Raw genomic sequence first — 14796 nt, 5'->3', positions numbered from 1 at the left:
ATTGTTTGATTTTTATTTGACTGCTAATTTGTGGGGCAATTTGGGTTAAAATCATACGCCCCCCTTCAGCGGATTTTTATTATTGCAGCTACAAATTCTGAAAAATAATCGTTGCAGTTTATATTTCGAAACTTTCGAATTTTATAGGTTGATGTACTCACACCTCTCAACGTACAAGGTTGTTACTATACCTGGCCATTATTAACCTGTACCTGTCCATTCTTAAAGTATCCATTATTTTAAGAATTGACAGTTACAGGTTAAGAATGGACAGGTATAGTAAAATAATTGTGTATAGAGCGGTATCGATACAATAACCTATATTACCTACCGGCTTCTTTGTTCCGATGAGGTCTATAAACACCTTATAGACCGCTATAAGAATTTCCAGACCTGTCCTATTTCTAATGTCTACACAAAAATCTCAAGTGCCAGTAGCGGGAATCGAACCCGAGTCGCTCCGATGCTAGTCCAATGCTCTAACCACTGAGCCAAATTGTTGACACACTTACGCATTTGTCAGAGATTAAATTAAAGTTATGCGTAAGCGACCGAAACAATGCAGTAGAATCATGAGAAGTCCGTGCATGACATTTTATGTGGACGTGTGATTGACTCCGTAAATATAGTTTCAATTGTTTCCAAAAAAATATGTTATAAGTGAACAAAATCCGACTAGTTTTACATATCTTGAAAAATGATTTAAACATGATTTTACTGTAAAGTTTTATCATTCAATTTTAAGCAGGTCTTGATATTTGTCTGAACGTTAATACGGGCATACTCTCCCGTCAGAGTGGAGAATGCTTCTTGAAATAGGACAGTTTATTTTACTAAGAAATATATTGATTGCAAAAAATACTATCTACACAAAGTTCCTCCAAGTTAATTAATAGTCTGCTAATGCAAATTGTTATGATATTCTGTACAATTAACATGGAACATAAGTAACGAAGTTGTATTTTTGAAAATAACCCAGTTAAATTATCGTGATACATTCCGAGCGTGTCTGAAATAAGACTGATAGTTTAAACATATTCAAAGGCAGTTTTAGGTAGTGGTAATTGGTGGGAAAGAGGTTAAAGTACATTTGTTTCCTGAAAAAAGTTCCAATTTTGCTGAATGTCGTTAATTCATATCGAACTAACACTTGACATTTTATGCCTTTAAATATTATTAGATATTTTGCACTGTACAATGTTTCATCGATTCTATACTAACTTGACATTCACAAGTACAGAACAGAACAGAACAGAACATATTCTTTTATTTCATCCAGGCATTTTAAAATACAACATGGATATATATCATAGTAAAGATTAACATGAACAATAGAATGGTTCCGGCACAAGAAGTACTGTTAACAAAATTAATAGTAACAACATCGATAGACATTTACATAGGAAACTTGAAATTCACTTTCAGTAATAAGTATTCATCAAGTAAATGGAGAGCAGGGGTTCATTTACTAATAAATAGTTGGAAACTTTTGTATATAATACTAAAATCAATTTCAACAAAAAGATATTTAAATATATATATCGTGTGGGGGGGGGGGGGGGGGACATTTAGTATAGGGGTGCGATATATACGCGCCTGTAATATAACCGAACCTCACAGTCAATTCGCCGAGAAAAGTAGTACCTTTATATTAAAGTGTATATTATATATATAAATGAAAATATTCTATGGAAAAGCTGTAAACATTTTTCAATTATAAAATAATTATAACTGTAACAGTTCTGTTATATTTACATGGATAATATGTGAGATATTTGTTTTAAGCGGTTAGGAGAATTGATTAGTTCTGCACGTGGATAACGAGGATTTCGTGTTTGTCTTTTCACAACTGAAAGGAATGTCATTCATAAAATAGAGCAAAAATGTAAATAACATACATGTGTTTAACTAATGCTTTATATAGAACACTGACGGATTTAATACTTAAACATGTGTACGAAGATGCGAGTTACGGATAAATATGTACATGTAAGTGACATCTTTTGAACATAAATATTTCAGTTGTAAGGCAGTAGAATAGTTACATGTATACTATGTTAGTGAGTTAGAAATATGAAATTACTTAATATTGATGATAATCAAAGAATATAGAAATGTAAAAAAAGTAGAAAGGAGGCGTTAGGATTATCTCTTGAACTGTTTCATAATAACGTCAAGGAGTTTTACTAAATGTTTTAAGACTAGAGCGTTCTTCGATCCTAATAGCGATTTCAGAGTAAGGTCGCGTCTTTGGTAAAATGCTGCGTTTTGTATGAAAATTTCTCTTTGTCTTTCGAAAAAATTACAATGAAATAAATAATGTCTCTCAGTGCCGGTTTGATTCGAGGTACACAGTGTACACTTTCTTTCGTTAAACGGGATACCATCGTACCGCCCAACTTCTACTGGGAGTTTATGATTTGCAGTTCTAAATCTGAATAAGGTTATACATTCTTTTAGGTCTAACAATTTGAAGTAATCTTCAAGACAATGATCTTCTTTGAAACTATTGTAAATTAGACCTTTATTGGACTGGGGAAGCTGTGCATGCCATGACTGTTTATACTGGTCTATTAATGTTTGTTTTATTTGTTTATGGATGATTCCATGATTTATTTGGGCCTGGTTCTGCCAGAGATCTGGTCGGCCTACAGAGTTCAAAATGTCTTTTATCTTAGAAATCCATTTAAATTCATGATTAGGATCGTTGACCATATATTTGTAAATTTCGAACGATATTTTATTTTGTTTCCCAGTAATAAGACGATTCCAAAATGATAACATTCGGGATTTAACTATGATAGATATTGGATATCGGCCAAGTGTATGAAAACTTCTTCACGTGAATCAGGTGTGGAGAACCAAAACGTCATTAAACTTTATAATGTTTATTTAAATCGTTGCCATGGCAATCAAAGCAGAGGCCTCTAACTACAAACTTCTTAATTAGTTGTACTCATTGTCAAGAAAATTGAAGATTTTTATATTTTCTCGGTTTTTTGCACGCATGTTTTAGCACATTTCATTGTGCCAAATCAGGGTATATTATGATATGCATTTCTTGTAATAATGTTATAATAAATCTATATCAATACTTTTTATACGGCAAATTAAAATTAAATTAAGAGCTAAATAAAGTTATATTTTTTGGGGAAAAGAAAAATCATTATAAAAAAAACATAAAATACCATTCGCGCCAAATTCTGACTAACTGACTATTGACTAGGAATGTTTCTCATTACAGAGTTGGAGCAGCCGTTTCTGTGCATGCCCGGAATTATTTTCAGTTGCAGCGCATGCAAAATTACTCATTTTCTGCATGTCAGCACGCATTTAGTGTATAGCATGCATAATATACTGACTAAAGGTTGGGGTTAGTATCACCATGGTTACAAAATATATACATTTAAGGTTTTTTCGTTCAAATTTAGTTAATTCGGTATATACCGGAGTCTATAATATATCCCAGGCGCACCAACTCTGCATTTAGTCACAGCCATTGACTAGATACACATTGATGATTTCGGAGAGAGACTATTTCCCAAATATGCACGGATTTTTCACGCAATGCAAACTGTCATGTCCTAATTACTGACAAATATATTTACAGGTTCGTAGCAAGTTGGGCCGTTTGTTATATTAATAGTATCAAATAAATTGTGACATATATTGTCTTGTTTTTTCTTCTAACTATTTGTTTTTATCATACATACACGTTACAAACCTTCTTCAAATCCGACACCAATCTGGACTATGTAAAACAAAGAAGCATGTAGGTAAGTCAGTTATCATTCTCGGAATAGGTCTGCATTGTGTTTATAGACCTGTGAGGAGATTTGAAAACCTCGCTCGCTACGCTCGCTCGGTTTACAAATCCCTCACAGGTCTATAAACACAATACAGACCTGTTCCTCGAACAATAACTATTACTAATGGACAAAACTAACAAAGGATTACATAACAACCGTGTTTTAAATTAAGTTTGTTTTTCATGTTAAGTGTATAGACTTTAACTTTTTCCATGTAATTGAACAGTCGCAGCTGTGGCAGACCTTGGTAACACCAAAGTTCAGGATATATACAGTATCAAAGACCTGGCAAAGAAATGGAGTACAGTAAAGATTGCTCATCCTGTATTGCTGGTGAAGGTCATACTCAAGTCACGGATGATACATTATGCTAAACCTGGCAAAAATGATAAATGGCCATTTCAGGTAGGCGTCATAATACAAATTTGATTACATTTTACCTGGTTTATAACAATTTTAGTTATATTTTATGTAAATTTTTATAATGTTCACCAGTAGACTACAGATTCTTTAGAAATATGTCCATGTATATGGTAAGAATGATTTCTTCTTGCAAATAGTATTAGGTTATTTAACATTGTTCTGTACAATACGGAGTTATATTTGGACTCGTACCCAGCTGAGAAAACCATATTGGACGAGCGGCTAGGCGAGTCAAATATGGTTTTCCCATCTGGGTATGAGTCCAGATATATCTTGTACAGTTCAATGTTAAATAACCTTTTTATTCTATATCTATTTTATTTAAGTTTAAATTAAAAATAATATTTCTGCCTTCCTCATTTCAAGACGCATAATCTAACTCCGTACGTAGAGCGCCTACTTCACCCAATTTACATTCGGAACATTTTCTCGCATTTCGGGTTTTATCGTATGTTTAACGTGGGTCTTTTTGAACCGTCCAAATACGGAAAAAATACAGTTTTTTTTGTACGCATGTGCGTCCAATAAGGTGATATATTGTACGGTCACATGTTGCAATTGAACGTTCACGACTGGATAGATAAAACAGATATAGAATAATTACCAATCTACAGTAATCTCCTTCAAAAGTGATCAGTCTACAGTAATGACCAGTTAGTACGTATCATCAGTCAACAGTTATCACTTCCTGTCCGTTAACAGATCTGCCGGTTGCACTGGGTATTTGCACAACAGGGCCTTTGCAATTGAGGAAAATTGTATAAGAAACCGTTTGCAACTTTGAATTCTTTTTGCGATAACTGGTCATTCTTGCCCTTTTCTATGCCACTGTATGTATTTTATCCACCTTTTAGGTTCGGAATGGTATACCAATGTCTCATTCCCTGTGAGAAGTTCATTTAACCTCCTTTCATTTGCATTTTTATAGATTTTTAAAAGTTTTTTTGCAACAAAGCAATCTGGACTTCTGCTCTTTTGTCGGAAGATTGGGTAACCACCTTGCACATACTTTCAATAATTTCAAATGTTTAGTTAGAAATTTTATGAACACTTCTGGATGGCATGCCCTCTGATGCTGCTATTTAATAAACTATATACTTCCAGTCTTCTGCTGCAATGGACCCGCCAGCTTAGCTCAGTAGGTAGAGCATTAGTCTACGGATCGCGAGGTCGTGAGTTCGATCCTCGGGCGGGGCGTATGTTCTGTGTCTATTTGATAAAAGACATTGTGTCTGAAATCATTAGTCCTCCACCTCTGATTTATTTGGGGAAGTTGGCAGTTACTTGCGGAGAACAGGTTTATACTGGTACAGAATCCAGGAACACTGGTTAGGTTAACTGCCTGCCATTACATGACTGAAATACTGTTGAAAAACGGCGTTAAACCCAAAACAAAAAAAAAAACAAAAAAAAATCTGCTACAATGGCTGCTACAGCAGCAATGTTATGAGAAGATGCTGATGTTTTAAGGCACTCTATACAAGGTAGATCTTGTACTCTAGATTCTAACTTTCTAAATACACCTCCTAACCTATAAACAGTGACTTTATGAAGGAAAAAATCACCATTAACAATTTTAAATTCTTGCAGAATCTGCTTGGTGAGTGTTATCAGAGAACAATACATCTTTATGTAGAATGTAATTTCCTTCCCGCTTATGATGAAATAACACCAGTGTATATGAGTGTTGTATGTTAAAATGTTTGTAACTCGGCTATAACGACCCCCTAGAAGATCATGAAAAAAATTCTTTTCTTTATGCCTTTATTACCAGTCTTCAGTAATCACAAGTTTACACTTATCACTAGACTACAGCACTTAAGTATTTTTCAGTCTGCATTGTTCACCAGTCTACATTGATTAACAATGAACATTCTAATATGCTTGTCTCTGTTAGAACACGCTTACGCTAGAATGATGTCACGTTATCGGTGGTGACATCAAAGTTTTTGATGCGACCAAGAAAGAGCGCTACTGTATTTTATCTATTGTTTTAGATTAAAGGCATATTAGAATTGAAATAATTTATAGCAAAACAGTGTTTGAATACTATCTATACACTCGGGCGGTAAATGTCGTACAAATAATTTCACGAGGGCTGTGCCCTCGTGAAATTATTTAGCCCAACATATAAGCGCCCATCATGCAAAAATAGTGTTAAAGCATCTTTCTGCTATAAATTATTTCTTATTAATTACCAGTCTACAGTAGTCACCAATCTACAGTTATCATGACTAAAGTAAGCACCAGTCTACAGTTGTTACCAATTTACAGTAAATTACCCGTCTACAGATATTATCAATCTACTGTAAATCACCAATCCATAGTTATTACCAGTCTGCACTAGTACCCTGTTTACAGTAATAACCAGCCTACAGTAATTACCTATCTACATTTATCACAACTCTGCAGTAAGCACCAGTCTACAGTTAATCATCAATCAACAGTTATTACAAATCTAGACTATTGTGAATCACTTATCTAAATTTATTACCAGTCTACAGTTATCAATCTACAGTGAAGTACCAATCTCACAGTAATATTCTGTTTACAGTAACCAAGATGTGCAGTTTGTCAAATTAAGTCTTTTTTCTTGTATGGGCATCAGCTATTTTCAGACATTATTTGATCTATAAAAATGATCATTAAACATCTATTTGTAGGCACATTTGTTGATAGGAGACAAGACAGGGGCTTGTACGGCAGTTTTATGGAATGCTATGTGTCCAAACTTCTACATCAGGTAAGTGATTCCACTTTAAAGTGGATGCCTTTTAGAAAAATAAAATGTTTTTGTTGTAAATAGGTTGTTGCTTAAAAGAGGTTAATTTTCTAAGAGTCTTTATGAGGTTTTAAGGCCATATCACATATAAACCAAACTGGAATTGAGTTCAAACTGAAACCGTTTATTTGTTGTTGTTGTTTCAGAATAGGTTAGGGCTTTCTCATACATACCAAATGACCTACTGAGCTATCTTCTTAATATTTTAGCATCAGTTTGCCATTTGAAACATGTAGCTCATATTACACAGGTGAGCGATCCAGGGTCATCATGACCCTCTTGTTGAGATTTTGAAAATGGAAGGGTTGCATTCTAAGTGTGGTTTCTAAACACAGTTTTACACTGTTGAGGCATATAGTTTTGAATTATAATAATGTAGTAGAAATATGACTGGTTATATACAAAATTTAAAGACAGTTTTCGCATAGACATATCTTTATCACATTTTAGATGAGACTTCATTTTCAGTGGGTCTTTTATGGTTTGTGTGCTAGTGCCTAGTACTGTAGCTGTAAAAACCATAGGTCTAGGGTTCAGACATTGTCTGAGTTACACATCATTATTCATTTCTACCAAATTTGATTAACTGGTTATGGCAAAAGTAAAGATTTTTCATCATAATTACATGTCAGCTTTATATATTAGCATTAAAGAGGGGACAGTCCTATTGTTGAAGAAGTTCACTGTCAGAAAGAGTTTCCAGCCTCTACCAAGATTTAAACCTGTGCTGCAAAACACCCAGTTTTATGACATAGATATCAACTTAAACAGCCATCATCCAGAGTCGGAAGTTAGAGTATTTGATGCTACAGAATTACCAGATGAGATGGAGTTACCTCCCTTATGTTATCATTTTGTTACCAGGAAGCAAGCAGGGTAAAAAAGCTTGAATATTTTAAGTGAATATTTTTTGTGGATTTCGTGGTAAATCCCATTGAACAGATAAAATTCTCATTTATTTTGGCATTAATATTTCGAATCCACAAACTCATAAGATATACATACATAAAATATAAAGATTTCGCAGATTATAGCTTTCGAGTCAGTTCTATCAGTAAATAGGAACAAGAGGTGTGATCACTTAAATTTGAAAATATTTGAAAATATATTCTGTATACCATCTTTATGAGGGCTTGAGCTAAAAAGTTTATGGAATCTTGATACAGACTCAGTTTAACGAGCTGTTTACATCTTTCGTTGATGTTTCGTTTACTTATTACCTGACTTTAGCTCTAAAATGAATTAAACTTTTTGGTTTGAAAAAAGGATTTTGATTAGTGAAAATATTTTAAAAATGGAAACTTTTGCTGAAGAAAGTTGAATTGAGCTTGATGTTAGTTATGCACATATTCGAAATTTTTTATTTTTTTGATAGATAACTGTTAATAATGAATGAATTTCAGTTGTTTACCAAACAATTTTGTATGTGATATTGCCGGAATAGTGACGTATGTGGGCAGGTACGAGAGGGAGCCAATGAACAGTAAGGTTTTACACATTAATGCGGTTAATTTTGGAACAGACGTTTAATATTGATTTGAATTTTTTTGGTAACAGAAAAGGTCACCAGGTAAAATCAAAGGAAAAGCTTGTTAACACTCTAGAGGCCACATTTATGACTATATCTTCATGAAACTTAGTCAGAATGTTAATCTTGATGATCTTTAGGTCAAGTTCGAATCTGAGTCATATGGGGTCAAAAACTAGGTCACCAGGTCAAATCAAAGGAAAAGTTAGTTAACACTTTAGAGGCCACATTTATGACCATATCTTAATGAAACTATTTTGATGGTCTTTATATCAATAGGTCAGGTGAGCGATACAGGGCCTTCATGGCCCTCTTGTTTTTTATTTTAAAGAAATCAGATACTGATTTTACTGACTAATAATTGGATGTTGAACCAATTAACTGTTGACAGTCATATTTTTATCTTGAAAATGGGAAGTAAGTGGTAAGGAAATTATGTGAATGTAGTTGTTATCTGCAACTGTATAACTAAAGCATTCTGTTCAATTTTATTTTTGCTAGTAATTTGTTCTTCTTCGCACCAAAGACACTCTGTTTTTGAAACCATTCATTCTCCACATCAACATCATGTTAGGAAGTTGTCTAGTACTTATTCTAGTGCAGAATTTCAGGAACATAGATATGAAGAATAATACTGTATGAGAATATATATTCTGTTTGCATTTTGTAACAGATACGTTTGGCATGGATAGTGGTGGATTCTGGGTAAGGAGATGGATACAGTTGATAGATGAATCCAGTCTAAAACCATTCTATCTTCAGTTGTTCAAAATAGCAGAGTTAGGCATCTTACATTTTGATATTTGAATTATTTCATTTGCTTACCATTTGTAAACATGGAGACATATTTGTGTCAGCTTCGTCAAAATTTGGAAAGAGTAAATAGTAAATTAGAAGTAAAAAATATGATATTTAGGAATTCTAAACGTTACATATTTATACTGAACTGCTTTGAAAATGCAACATTTACATTGTTAATCCCCTGCCACAAGTGGTGGGGGGTTATAAGAATGGTCTCCGTCCGTCCTTCCATCCTTCCTTCTATCTGTCCGTAACATTTCGTGTCTCTTATATCCTGCACCCCATGAAGGATTTTCATAAAACCTGGGTCAAATGATCACCTCACCAAGACAATATGCTTCTTGAAAACCACTGGGCAGAATTACACCAAACTTCACAGGAATGATCCTTGGGTGACCCCCTTTCAAAATTTTTCAAAGAATTGAATTCCATGCAGAACTCTGGTTGCCATGGCAACCAAAATGAAAAACTTAAAAAAACTTATTGTCCAAAACTGCAAGGTGTAGATATTTGGCATGTGACATCATCTAATGGTCCTCTATGAAGACTGTTCAAATTGTGCACCTGGGATGAAAAGAGGCCACGCCCCGGGGGTCACAAATTTTACATAGACTTATATAGTAAAAATCTTTAAAAATCTTCTTGTCTAAAACCACATAACTGAGGCCTTTGATACAAATGTATTTGGTATGTAGCATTGCCTTGTGATCCTCTACCAAAATTGTTCAAATCATAACCCCGGGGTGAAAAGAGGCCCTGCCCCGGGGGGTCTTAAGTTTTACATAGACTTATTTAGGAAAAAACTTTAAAAATCTCCGTGCTTGAAACTGCAAGGCCTAGGCTTTTGATATTTGGTATGTAGCATTGCCTATTGGATCTCTAACAAGATTGTTCAAATTATGTCCCTGCGATGAAAAGAGGCCCCGCCCTGGAGGTCACTTGTTATATGAGTTATATAGTAATAAATACTTCAAAAATTATCAGATCATATTTCCTAGACTGTTTAATTATAATACCTGATGACCCCAAGCGATTAGGGGTCACTTGACTGTGACCTTGACCTACTGACCTACTTTCTTGTTTTTGAAGATACAGCCTTGAAATTTGGATAATATGTACAGTTTTGTACACGGATCTTAATGCTGACTTTCAGTGACTATGAATATGACCTACTGATCTACTTTCTAATATCTTAGCATCAGTTAGCCATTTTAAACATGTGGCTCATATTACTCAGGTGAGCGATTCAGGGTCATCATGACCTTTTTGTATTTCTGAGTATACTCTTGGAAACACTCCAGGGCTGGATAAAGTTATGATCACCAGTTATTCTGTCTGACGTTAAATCTGAAATTCTTCTCTGGTCTTGAGTGAAACATATGATTATTGGTATGATACATATACATGCAGGCACTGGGAAGAGCCCATGAATAATAATTCTGGGTAAATGTCTTTTCAGGGTATAACAGATTTGGATACTCACCCTGGCACTGAGTTAGTCTGTACCCATGTTAGATTGGTACAAAATCTAGACCATCTGACTACATCTCATACAAATAGACTGGTTTTCCCGACTACGACAGCTGAATCTCAGGTAAGTTTACTGGTGCTTTACACTGGTACAAAATCTAGAGCATCTGACTACATCTCATACAAATAGGCTGGTTTTCCTGACTACTACAGCTGAATCTCAGGTAAGTTTACTGGTGCTTTACACTGGTACAAAATCTAGACCATCTGACTACATCTCGTACAAATAGACTGGTTTTCCTGACTACTACAGCTGAATCTCAGGTAAGTTTACTGGTGCTTTACACTGGTACAAAATCTAGAGCATCACACAATATCTCACAAAAGTAGATCGGTTTCCCTTACTACTACAGCAGAATTTCAGGTGTGACAGACTGGTGCTCAGCAGTGAGTTCTACAGCTTTAAAGACCAGTCTGAAAACAGTACTAAGGTTTTTGTGAGAACTGCTTTACAGCAGGTTGTTATACCTATGTTTGTTCATAATGTCTTTGAATTTTTGCTGGGTTCCACATGTAAAGAATGCATAACTGAGTTCAAAATAAATTCAGTTAAAAATAACTATTTATTAGCCAGCTAATGAAATCCATTAAGGAATTTAAGCCCAAACCCAAGGTTATACAACTTCAGTTTGGAGACCAGTGTCGAATTTCAGCATCTGATTGGCTCTCCAAGCTGAAATTTCGAATTGACCAATAGCAGAGTTGCATTCTAAATTTGTTTTTCAAATTATATTATATAACCTTTGAGCCTATTGACTGAAAAAAAAAAACCACCAACCAACAAACAAACAGCTTCTCTTTGTCTCAGCTGCTGAATGTTTTTGTCAGCTCGATGCTAGTTTGCTGTAAAATTAATAATTTTTGTGAGAGACTTATTTTTGTGGATTCTGGTTGTGTACATGAAATTAAGTCCCAACAAACACAATAAATTCCTAAATATTTCATCTTTGACATTCACAAGTTCAGGCCCCAAGCAAAAGTTATTTTGGTCAAAACTATGAAAATTTATTCCCACGAAATTAAATGCTTTCACAATATCTTCTTTATATGAGTTTCGTAGGGAAAAAATGAAAGTCTTTGCTTATTTTTTTTATCACATTGCAATGCTTTAATGGATTTTTTAATTAAATATAATTTTCAGATAAGTATTTTGGATCATGCAGTGTAAAAAGAGTTAAAGAGAGAATCTGTGATAGAGAGGTTATGGAAATGGTCCACATTACGGGAATGCAAGACTCGGCTGACACAGTCCAGTGTTGGAGGGTATCTCAACTTCCCGCCTCTACCTGGAACAATAGACTCAATAAAAACCTGCCTGAAGGATACACAGGTTGAGTTTTAAGTCACTTCAATGGAAAAGATAGGCACCTTTTCATCTTTAATGGTTGAGGAGGACCCCAGGTGTTCCTTTCAGAATTATGTTAGGCATATGCAAGCACCTAGGTACAACCAGCCAGTTGATTGGCTTTGAGTTGTGATCAGTGTGCAGAGTGATTTATTAGAGTAAGTTGGAAACCTAGCTCACCTGTCACGTAGTGACAGGGTGAGCTTTTGTGATCGCCCTTTGTCCGTCGTCCTTCCGTCGTCCATCCGTTCCCAATTTCCTTGTGAACACGATGGAGACCACATTTTTAATTTGATTTTAATCAAACTTGCACACAACTTGTATGGGCATAATATCTCGTTTTGTTTTGAAAACTGGCCAGATCCCGTCATGAGTTCCAGAGTTATGGCCCCTTAAAAGGCCAAAATTTGCCATTTTTGGCTTGTGAACACGATAGCGACCACATTTTGCGATCAACTTTTATCAGACTTGCACACAACTTGTATTGGCATAATATCGCAGTTCTTTTCGAAAACTGGCCAGATCCCATCATGGGTTCCAGTGTTATGGCCCCTTGAAGGGCCAAAATTTGCTATTTTTGGCTTGTGAACACGATAGAGACAACATTTTGCAATCAACTTTAATCAAACTTGCACACAATTTGTGTTTGCATAATATCTCAGTTCCTTTCGAAAACTAGCCAGGTCCCATCATGGGTTCCAGAGTTATGGCCCCTTAAAGGGCCAAAATTTGCTATTTTGGCTTTTGCAGCCATATAGAGACTTCATTTATGGTTTGATTTGATACAAACTTGCAAAATATCTTCAACAACAATAAATCTTGGATTCCATGATGAATCTGTCAGATCCAATCATAGGTTCATAGGAGTTACGGCCCCTGATTGACCCTTAAAAGAGCCAGAGTTTGGTAATTTTTACCTTGTGAACACGATAGAAGTGACATTTTATATTTTATTTTAACCATACTTACACAAAACTTAAGTCACAATAAGATCTCGGTTCCTTGTGAAAAACGGCTAGATTCCTTCATGGGTTCTAGAGTTACTGCCCCTGAAATGGGCAAAATTTTCTTGTTTTGGCCTTTCAGTCATATAGAGGTTTCATTTATGTTTTGATTTGATACAAACTTGCACAGAATGATTATCTTGATGATCTCTAGGCCTGGATCGAAACTGGGTCATGTCGGGTCAAAAACTAGGTCATCAGGTTAAATCAAAGGAAAAGCTTTTTACCAACCTAGAGGCCACATTTATGACCCTGTCTTCATGAAACTTGGTCAGAATGTTTATCTTGATGATTTCTAGGCCAGATTTGAAACTGGGTCATATGGGGTCAAAAAACTAGATTACCCAGTCAAATCAAAGGAAAAGCATGTTAACACTCTTGTTCGTTTGATGTGCATGAAACTTGATCAGAATGTTTGTCTGCATGAAATATCAAATGAATTTTTATCTGGGTCATGTGGGGTCATAAACTAGGTCACTAGGTCAAATCAAAGAATAAGCTTGTTTACACCTTAGGAGGCACATTTTTATGCCCCCACTTTTATGGGTGGGGGCATATGGATTTGCTGTTGTCCGTCCGTCCTTCCGTCCATCCGTCCGTCCTTCCTTCCGAGAATGTTGTGTCGCGCCTAGCTCCAGAAGTATTTGACGTAGAGTCACAAAACTTTACAGGAATGTAGGTCAGCATGTGCAGTTGTGCATCTGGGGTTTCGCGTCTGGATTCATTCAGTCGTGTAGGAGTTATGGCCCCTGACTTTGTAAAAATTAGTCATTTTAGTGTTGTGTCGCGCCTAGCTCTGAAAGTATTTGATGTAGAGTCACAAAACTTTACAGGAATGTTGGTCAGCATGTGTAGTTGTGCACCTGGGGTTTCGCGTCCGGATTCATTCAGTCATGTTGGAGTTATAGCCCCTGACTTAGTAAAAATTTGGTCATTTTAATGTTGTGTCGCACGTAGCTCCGAAAGTGTTTGACCTAGAGTCACCAAAGTTTACAGGAATGTTGGTCAGCATGTGCAGTTGTGCACCTTGGGTTTTTTTTCGTCCAGATTCGTTCAGATGTGTAGGAGTTATGACCCCTGACTTGGTTAAAAATTGGTCATTTTAATGTTGTGTCGCGTGTAGCTCCAAAAGTATTTGACCCAGAGTCACCAAAGTTTACAGGAATGTTGGTCAGCATGTGTAGTTGTGCACCTGAGATTTCGCGTCTGGATTCATTCAGTCGTGTAGGAGTTATGGCCCCTGACTTTGTAAAAATTGGTCATGTTAGTGTTGTGTCGCGCTTAGTCTGAAAGTATTTGATGTAGAGTCACAAAACTCTACAGGAATGTTGGTCAGCATGTGCAGTTGTGCACCTGAGGTTTTGCGTCCCGATTCATTCAGTATTGTAGGAGTTATGGCCCCTGTCCTTTGTCATGTAGTCTGGGCATCTGTGTCCCATGGACACATTTCTAGTTAATTCTATCTTCATAAATTTTGGTCAGAGTGTTTGTTATCATAAACTCTTGGACGATTTCAAATCTGGGTCACGTAGGGTCAAAAACTAGGTCACTAGGTCAAATCATAGGAAAAGCTG

The 14796-nt window shown here is 35.6% G+C and overlaps 2 protein-coding genes across 2 annotated transcripts in view; both read left to right on the top strand.

Moving 5' to 3' along the window:
• The first annotated feature begins 2319 nt into the window (after positions 1 to 2319).
• LOC128557344 (RPA-related protein RADX-like) overlaps positions 2320 to 14796 on the top strand; it is a 14796-nt gene continuing 2319 nt past the window's right edge. The window contains exons 1-8 of the mRNA XM_053544662.1: positions 2320 to 2347; positions 4036 to 4214; positions 6896 to 6975; positions 7660 to 7890; positions 8418 to 8497; positions 9216 to 9247; positions 10803 to 10937; positions 12015 to 12203. Coding sequence (XP_053400637.1) covers positions 2320 to 2347; positions 4036 to 4214; positions 6896 to 6975; positions 7660 to 7890; positions 8418 to 8497; positions 9216 to 9247; positions 10803 to 10937; positions 12015 to 12041 — 792 coding nt within the window. The 3' untranslated portion in view covers positions 12042 to 12203. The remainder of the gene's footprint in view (positions 2348 to 4035; positions 4215 to 6895; positions 6976 to 7659; positions 7891 to 8417; positions 8498 to 9215; positions 9248 to 10802; positions 10938 to 12014; positions 12204 to 14796) is intronic.
• Positions 12101 to 14796, top strand: part of LOC128557308 (uncharacterized) — a 27146-nt gene continuing 24450 nt past the window's right edge. The window contains exon 1 of the mRNA XM_053544589.1: positions 12101 to 12136. Coding sequence (XP_053400564.1) covers positions 12101 to 12136 — 36 coding nt within the window. The remainder of the gene's footprint in view (positions 12137 to 14796) is intronic.

Source organism: Mercenaria mercenaria, chromosome 1, assembly GCF_021730395.1.
Source record: "Mercenaria mercenaria strain notata chromosome 1, MADL_Memer_1, whole genome shotgun sequence".
In the NCBI taxonomy this organism is placed as follows: Eukaryota; Metazoa; Mollusca; class Bivalvia; order Venerida; family Veneridae; genus Mercenaria; species Mercenaria mercenaria.
This window is presented reverse-complemented; position numbering and strand designations above follow the sequence as displayed.